General features: G+C 43.0%; 2 protein-coding genes across 3 annotated transcripts; one reads left to right on the forward strand and one right to left on the reverse strand.

The window, feature by feature from the left end:
• Window positions 1-1,050: 1,050 nt before the first annotated feature.
• LOC123116261 (uncharacterized) lies at window positions 1,051-4,391 on the reverse strand. Of its 2 annotated transcripts, none has more exons than XM_044537244.1 (2): window positions 4,205-4,376; window positions 1,051-2,142 (listed from the first exon to the last, which is right to left on the reverse strand). In XM_044537244.1, exon 2 carries the CDS (start codon window positions 2,132-2,134, stop codon window positions 1,439-1,441), a length of 696 nt encoding a protein of 231 aa, XP_044393179.1. In that variant the 5' UTR covers window positions 2,135-2,142; window positions 4,205-4,376; the 3' UTR covers window positions 1,051-1,438. The 2 variants fall into 2 exon arrangements, with proteins under 2 accessions (XP_044393179.1, XP_044393178.1); XM_044537243.1 differs by having other exon boundaries at window positions 1,055-2,142; window positions 4,196-4,391.
• Window positions 4,392-4,871: 480 nt separating this feature from the next.
• LOC123116262 (uncharacterized) lies at window positions 4,872-7,818 on the forward strand. Its single transcript, XM_044537245.1, has 3 exons — window positions 4,872-4,926; window positions 5,671-7,220; window positions 7,307-7,818. The coding sequence occupies exons 2-3, from the start codon at window positions 5,728-5,730 to the stop codon at window positions 7,572-7,574; spliced, it is 1,761 nt and encodes a 586-aa protein (XP_044393180.1). The 5' UTR covers window positions 4,872-4,926; window positions 5,671-5,727; the 3' UTR covers window positions 7,575-7,818.
• The last annotated feature ends 707 nt before the right edge of the window (window positions 7,819-8,525 follow it).

The following is an 8,525-nucleotide window of genomic DNA, read 5'->3' on the forward strand; positions in this document are numbered from 1 at the left end:
GGCTATGACAAACAACAACAATGAAAGTGTATCTCCTTGCCTAAGACCGCGACCATGTGCAATGGGATAGGTTGGCACACCATTGAGAAGAACCCTCGATGAAGCTAAGTAGGGCCGCAATCCAATCACTAAATCTACTAAGGAAGCCTCTTCTTTGAAGAATGTCAAATATGTACTCCCAACGCACCGAGTCAAAAGCTTTCTGATTGTGAAGCTTGAAGAGAAGGGAGAGGGTTTTGTTTCTGTGGAGCCGACGGGCAAGGTTCCTCATGTTCATAAAGTTGTCGTGGATACTTCTCTTCTTGATGAAAGCACTAAGAGAGTTGGAGACAATTGCATTCATGTGTGGTGAAAGTCTAACGGCAAGCATCTTGCAATGGCATGAATAAGACTAATAGGCCTAAAATCGATGAAAATAAGCATGGAGCAAATTCGAAAAGCTAATAGAAAATCCACCGCAAGGCGGATAAGAGGAGAAGATTACTCAAACCCATTGCACCCGCGATCGTCCAAAGCCAAGTTTTATCTTTTATTTCATCCCTGGGGCAACAAGAGTATAGAGAACCCGTTATGCTCTTTTCAAATCTTCCAAGCAATAAGCATCATATACGCTGCAAAGTGCTTAGAGAGGTGATTATAAAATAAATTGGTTTTTCCTTGAAAACCGGTGCCTAAGTGTCTACTATACAAATAAGCACCTGTGCTTAGGAAAGAAACTATTCACTTTCACAGTTGTGGAACCCAAGCCAAATGAAAACCTCCGTCCAAGTTGTACCCGTGAATTGTCATTGGCATATGATATATGAGACGCACCGCGAACTCTTGGAATTGCTTACAAAGAGGACAAATGTCACATAATGGAAAAGTGGCTAGTCTGGTTCGGGAATAAAGCAAGGACCAGCGTTCAGTTTTTCACGGATCATATCCATCTTCAAAATAGTGGATGTCATGTTCATATCGGGTTTTTGTAACTTTCATACCCGTTCAAGATATTGGATACCTGCTAATTTCATTTTTAAGAAAAAGAATCTCCGACATCCACATATTGGCCCAAGTGACCTTATCAACCTGCCCATAGGAGATCAATAGCAAGTTGAATTGCATATTTCAGAAGAAAATGTTATGTTCATACAATGCAACAGTCAACAGGGATGCACAAGAGCAGTGCATCACACACCAGATAAAATGGACAGACATGAACTTCCAAAATAACTATTCAAACCATTCCACCACTTTGCTAGCACCTTTAAATCCATGAAAGCCTTATGTTTCTTCTGAATATAGGCCAATCATACTCCCTGAGAACAGATCCAGGCAACCACTACTCTGTCAGGTCTCAAATTCTGTAGGAGGTTATGCTAGCGGTAATAGCACGTCATTTTCTCATGTTTCTGCGAGCAATCACATATCACAGAGCAACAAAGTCCGTATTGGCCATTTACACTGCAGTATCATTAGCAGCACCAAGGTGATCATCACCTCCACGCCAACCAGATGACAGAAGCTCCTCCCACTGCAACATGGCAGACAATAGCTCTTGGAGCATTGACGAGCTCGTTGCGCAGATCATGTCTTGCAACGTGGTTCTGAACATGAGTCGCCTCCATCTGTAAGTCTGTAGAGGGTCCGCAGCACGAGGCTTTGCCGAAGGATGCTTCTTTCGTGCATGCCTGCAGAGTTCTCTGTATGTACCACTGTATGAGCAGCCATCTTGCATGCAGCTCCTCCTGTTTCTGTTTAGCTGCTCCCGAGCAGGCTCAACCAGTGTATATCCCTTAACCTCACCACGGCAAAGAGGGCATGTGAGCACTATCGAGCCTGGATCATCGCCGCTTCCTGGGCTTCTGCATGACTCTATAAGTTGGTCGAGACAATTTGAGTGGAGGAAGCTGGTTCCACATACATATGGACGGCAGCCTTTGTCATGAGATGAACAGAGTAGAAGGACAGCATCATGCGGGCATTCGATGCAGACTGGACAGATCGCGTCTTTCCATGCACATTTCTCCGTTGCTGCTAATGTTGGCTCCTGGGTAGCAACTCTCTTGAAACTACAATGGCTGAAGGGCCTTAAATAACGCGTTGATCTGAGCTCAGCAGACGAATATTTCATGCTCCTTGAATTTTTCGTCATCTTGAGGACTGCAAGTACAAGATAAGCATGCTTAGCGTATCAAGTCTTACAAAGTCTAACACAAGAAAATTCACATTGTCCATTGAATAAATAAAAATTAAAAAGAACCGGCTGACTGTAGGGTGAAAAGGGTGTTGTTAAAGGTTCTTTTTTGCATTTCCTAGACTCTCCAAAAGTATCCAGAAGGATATTTTTAGAGGGATCTTTTTTGCTCCACTCTTGAGATCTGATTGATGGTTGATATATGAAAGGGCAACACATGATGCTATGAAGAAATTAAATGGTTGATGTCACCCCATTTTACTGTTTTACACTGATAATTTTTCCTACAGGTGTATAAGGAACTATACAGTCTGATTCTAGCTATATGAAAGGGCAACACAAGATGCTGCGAAGAGATTAAAGGGTGGATGTCACCCATTTTTGCTTTTTTGCCCTGATATTTTCCCTACACGTGTACAAGTAAATGTATAGTCTGATTCTAGCTATATGAAAAGGCAACACAAGATGCTGTGGAGAAATTAAATGGTTAATGTCACAAACTTTTGCTGTTTTACTCTGATATTTTTCCTACAGGTGTATAAGGTACTATACAATCTGTTTCAAGAATCTCAAAGTCTTATAAGAAGTGGAGAAATTAAATGGTTGTCACCAACTTTTGCTGTTTTAATACCCTAATATTTTTCCTACGAGTGTATAAGGTACTCCCTCTGTAAAGAAATATAAGAGCGTTTAGATCACTAGAGTAGTGATCTAAACGCTCTTATATTTCTTTACAGAGGGAGTACTATACAGTTTGATTCAACCATCTCAAACTCTTATAAGAAGTGGAGAAATTATGTTCTAGCAGTCCCTCTGAAAGAAATATAAGAGTGTTTAGGTCACTAAAGTAGTGATCTAAACGCTCTTATATTTCTTTACGGAGGGAGTACTATACAGTTTGATTCAACAATCCCAAACTCTTATAAGAAGTGGAGAAATTAAAATGGTTAATGTCACCAGCTTTTGCTGTTTGATAGTTTTCCTATGGGTGTTTAAGGTACTTTAACAGTTGATTCAAGAATCTCGAACTCTTATAAGAAGTCCAACATCATATGCTGACCACAAATTCAAGGGAACATGTTAGTGCTAAAATTTGAATCATTTGCTTTAGTCAGCACAAGTTCCACTGCACATTGTATGCCCACTATAAGATCGACCAGAAGAACAGAGTACCAGATATGCTTTGTTCTCCTTACAATAGAGATCCATGATTGTTTTCATCACATAAAGATAGTAAAAGGCAACTGTGATGTTCTAGCAGTCCAAGAAAAAGATAACTATGACACATGTGATTGCTACTATAAGTGTGGCATTTCAACCAGACAAAATATAAGATAAAGATCAGTTCCCTTAAACCTTCACTAGCATATGTGTCGAATGTTAGATATCTTCACAGGCCATGTAACTTGCAGGAATGGAAACTGTAAAGATTAAGCTCAAAATCATATAGCACAGAAAGGGATTCTACTTAAAGTTAAAGATGGATTGTACTACGAAATCTACATTGCTAACAATATCGCAGTCCAGGTTCCTAAAACAGTCTTATTTGCAATAACCGAACACGATCCATACACTTTGCAGTCCAGGGGAAACTTACAATGTCAAATCTTAACGCTATTGGATGTATTGGGGGTAAAACAGCACCCAAAAATCGCAACTTGAGGACACCTGATACGCATCTAAGAAGCACAAAACACTTGTTTTCAAAAAAAAAAAAACACCTAACACTTGTTTTCATCAGAGAAACACCAAACACTTGTTTTCAACAGCAAAACACCAAACACTTGTTTTGAGCAAAAGAAACACCAAACACTTGTTTTGAACCAAAGAGACACCCAACGCCAGTTCCCTTGCCCAACCCAGGCAAACAACAGAGCAGCGTGACCAGATCAAGGGGTTTCTCAACAGTCGGAAACAAGATAAACAAGACAAAAGCGACTTCCCTCAAGCAAAGCTGAAGGCAGTAGGCAGTAAGGAGGCGAAAGGGCCGATTTGAGGCGGGGAGATTCAAAAACTTACCACCCGTACCTCGATTCTCCGAGGGAGGAAGCAAAGGCCGCGCCGCGGGCACGGAGGCGGAGGCGGAGGCGGCGACGGCGGGGAGGGAAGTCGCGGTGGCGTCGCCTCCCTGGGCGAGAGGCCGAGAATTCGGTCGGGTTTGCGGAGCGCGGCGGTGGAGCTTTTGAGCCGGGGTGCGGGGTGCGGGAGAATTGATTTTAACCCCCCCGCGCGCTCCACTTTGATCTTGTACCCTCATGTTCGTGCGACTCGCTTTGAGCCCCCTGTTCCGACTCGTTCTTTGCTGATTGCCCCCTTCTTGTTGTTATGCGTTCAGTTTGCTACTAATGAAAGAAAAACTGGTCTGGTAATATTTCTATTTGATGAAACTGCCCTCAATACCCCCAACACGCTAGATAAAAAAACCCTCACGCGAGACAGGGCCTCACGCGAGACAGGGCCACCAGTTCGCTCGCTCGTTCCAGCTCTCCACCCAGCCGCCTATTCGCTCTCGCCCCGCCGCCGCCCCTGCTGCTCCGCCGTCGCCCTGCTGCTCCGCCGTCACCCTTGCTGCTCCGCCGCCCTCCATTGCTGCCCCAAGGTAAGGCAAGCTTCCCCCTTCCCTTTTCCATGGAGTTGGTGTAGTTCCCCTTGTACGGACGTCTAAATCTTAGAAACCCTAGGTACTGAGGGAGATGGGGATTTGAGTGAGAGTGGTTGGATCGGCAAAGGGGTGTGATGGATCTGAAAAGGTAACATCATATTCCCTTGTTTTGGTTTGATGTATGCATGACTTTTTGTGTGAAATTTCCGATTTTTTTGTCTATATTGAATAGGATCGATGCAATGTCTGTGCATGATTCTAATCAATCCAGTGTGACAAACCTAACCACGGGGATGGTCTCGTGCAATGAAGTAGAAACCGTTGGTACCATTGTCGATTGGTCAAGTCTTGTGATCGAACCTGAAAATGATGGGGATGAAAAGGGGATTCCGGATGAAAAGCCGGCGGACGAGAAAGCCATGTTTGCTCTGTTGGGTTTGAAAACAGAGGAGGGTGAGGGAAAAACTAACCTTGGTCCTGTTGTCACTCCTACTCCTGATTATGACTTGGATGATGTCAAAGGGGCAGCTATTGCTGTTGATGATAATGCTCCAGAGGAGCCACTTATTGCGTGGGATGAACGAAAACCAAAGATGGATATAGGGACCCCTTATCCTGATATGGCTGCGTTTAGAAAGGCTATAAAACAGTTCGCTATCAATGGAGAGTTCGAATATGGCACTAAAAAAATGAGCCGGCAAGGTTTCGGGCTTTTTGTAAAGGTCAATCCATGATAGGCCAACCTTGCAAATGGTCCTTAACTGCTAGTTGGCAGAGAGACGAAAATTGTGTGATGGTAATAATTTTTGTTTCTTTGGAGAGTTCGAATATTACTTTGTTTCTTTGCTTGTCATTGTAATGATCTTTCGATTTGAATCATTCTTTGTTGTAGGTTGTGAAGCATCAAACAGAACATATTTGTAGTTCAACGAGTGGAAAAGTGACTAGAATGACAAGTCAATCTTGGGTGGCTGACAAGGCAGCAACTATGCTTAAGAAAGATCCAACCATTGGTGCTGTGAAGATACTTAAAGAGTTACAGGAAGAGCATCATGTCACACTTGACTATAACACAGTGTGGAAAGGCAAACAAAAGGCAGCAACCAGCTTGTATGGGAGTTGGGAAGAAAGTTTCAGGATGTTGTACAACTACAAGGCCGAGATAGAATTGAGGTCTCCAGGGAGTATTGTAGAGATTGATACAACCACAAGTGAAGGTGAAGTACATTTCAGCAAGCTATTTATTGCTTTCAAGCCATGCATAGATGGGTTTCTGAATGGATGTAGGCCATATATCAGCATAGACTCAACTCACTTAAATGGCAAGTGGAAAGGTCAGCTAGCTGTAGTCACTGCTTTGGACGGTCACAATTGGATGTTCCCGGTGGCGTATGGCTTTATTGAGTCTGAAAATGGAGAAAATTGGGCTTGGTTCATGAATCAAGTGAAGAAGGCAATAGGGGACCCTCCAGTACTGGCTGTTTGTACGGATGCTTGCAAGGGTCTTGAAAATGCTGTTAAAAAGGTTTTCCCTCAAGCTGAGCAGCGTGAGTGCTTTAGGCATATGTGGCATAATTTTCAGAAATATTTTCATGGTGATGTGTTTGGACAGTTGTGGCCTGCTGCTAGGGCATATAGGGCGGAAGAATATCAACATCACATGACAAAGGTGTTTGAGGCATCTGAGAAAGCGTATCCTTACCTTAGGGATTACCATAATCTGTTATGGATGAGGTGCATGTTCAATCCTGACATCAAGTGTGACTACATAAATAACAATCTTGCTGAGTGCTTTAATTCTTGGGTGCGAGAAATCAAGGACTTGCCGATTGTTCAGCTAGCTGATAAGATTAGAGAGATGATTATGGACCTATTTAGAAAGAGGAGAATGATTGGAGAGAAATTGGTAGGGAAAATACTGCCATTTGTCATACACCAATTAAATGCAAAGACTCGAGGACTAGGACATCTCAAGGCTAAAGCATCAGCTGATTGGAGTGGAGAAGTGAAAAATGATAACAAAGGGGATGAAAGACATGTCGTCAAAACACTCACACATGAGTGTACATGTCTGCAATGGCAGCACACAGGCAAGCCTTGTGACCATGCACTAGCCTTCATAAATGTTTTGCAAGCTCGCAACTTTGTGAACATGGAGGATTATGTGCACGAGTACTACTCAGTTAGCAGATTCAGGGCAGCATATGAAGGTGTAATTGAGCCCCTTACGGACAAGAATCAGTGGCCACATGTTGATACAGGCTTTGTGTTGCGTCCACCAATTCCAAAAGGCAAGAAAAAAGGTGCTGGAAGAACAAGAAAACAGAGGATGAAGAGTTGGTGGGAAGGTGGATCAAGGAAGGGATCATTGAACAAATGCAACAAATGCGGGGACGTAGGACATAGAGAAGCCGGCTGTCCTCAAAATGGAACAAAGAAACGGTACAAACTAATACTTGTTGCTGTTTTCTACCTATAACACCATGATTCTTTAACATGAAAATATCTCTAATTGCTTCTTTTTGTAGGAAAAGTATGGGGAAAAAGAATCCATCTCCATGGTTTGATGTCTCAGTTAGCAATGTGATTCCATCTACACCAACCAAGAGCAAGAATGTCGCCACTTGTAGCAGTCCTGGAGCTGTGACAAGAAGCCAAGCGGCATCTCAAGCTAGTCCTGGAGCTGTCACAAGGAGCCAAGCAACATCTGAAGCTGCTACTCCACCACCAAAGTCTCCAGCAAAAGGAAAGAAGAAGAAAATGACTCCAAAGAGGAAGAAATTAAGCGATCTGTGATGAACTTGTGTTATTGCTATGTGTGAGGTGCAGACTCACTTTATTGTTCTGTATGTGAGGTGCAAACTCTCCTTTTGGTCCTGTGTAAGTGAGGCAGAGACTCACTATTATTCTGCTATGTGTGTGAGGTAGAGACTCACTTTAATTCTGCTGTGTAAGTGAGGTGGAGACTCACCTTTATTTGTTGTCATGCAGTTCTGTAGAACCTTGCTGAACTTATTATATATGCTATCATGGAATCATTGTGAGACTATATTATTTGTATTCTGTTCGTTTGAAAGGCTACATATACAGCAAAATTGAACTTTTTTTTTCTGTGAGAAACATAGCACAGTTGAAGCAAATCCTGTCATTTGAGAAAAAAATTGTGACTGGGACGTTCAGACTAGGTAAAGAGATCTTTTTAAACTGAAGGGTACTTCTGTCCATTCTTATTTCTATTTGATGATTAGATACTAACAAATGTGTTAAACAGGCAAAAGGGGGTTATTAGCAACCACTGGACGGCCCAGGGGGGGCTCAGAGCGAGTCGCACGAACATGGGGGTACAAGATCAAAGTGGAGCGCGCAGGGGGGGTTAAAATCAATTCTCCCGCGGGGTGCCCCTGTCTGTTAGGAGGAAGGGAGTCGTCTGCGATGTGGTGGCTAGCGCCCTAGTTTTTTTTTGAGAATCTCACAAAGCTTTATTACTGAATCATAATGTTCATAGGTACAAAAAGAAGATCGCCGGGTTGTCCTAGCCAAGTGTGTCGGCCAAACCCTAAAGATAACGCATGCTTTGCGAGATTATGGGCCTCCGTATTGGAGGTCCTATACTCATGAGTAAACGAACATGAAATAAAGGTAGTTGCTCTAGTCTTGATTTCCTCGACAATGGCTCCAAATTCTGCTGAGCTTCCCTGTCTGATTGCATCTACCACCACCTTGCAATCAGAGGCAACAAGTAAATGG

The sequence above is a fragment of the Triticum aestivum genome, chromosome 5B (assembly GCF_018294505.1).
Source record: "Triticum aestivum cultivar Chinese Spring chromosome 5B, IWGSC CS RefSeq v2.1, whole genome shotgun sequence".
Classification (NCBI taxonomy): domain Eukaryota; kingdom Viridiplantae; phylum Streptophyta; class Magnoliopsida; order Poales; family Poaceae; genus Triticum; species Triticum aestivum.

Coding starts and splice junctions, on each gene's coding strand:
- LOC123116261 (XM_044537244.1), bottom strand. CDS start 2,134: ATGACGAAAAATTCAAGGAGCATGAAATATTCGTCTGCTGAGCTCAGA.
- LOC123116262 (XM_044537245.1), top strand. CDS start 5,728: ATGACAAGTCAATCTTGGGTGGCTGACAAGGCAGCAACTATGCTTAAG. Junction 7,221..7,306: donor CAAAATGGAACAAAGAAACG/GTACAAACTAAT, acceptor TTCTTTTTGTAG/GAAAAGTATGGGGAAAAAGA.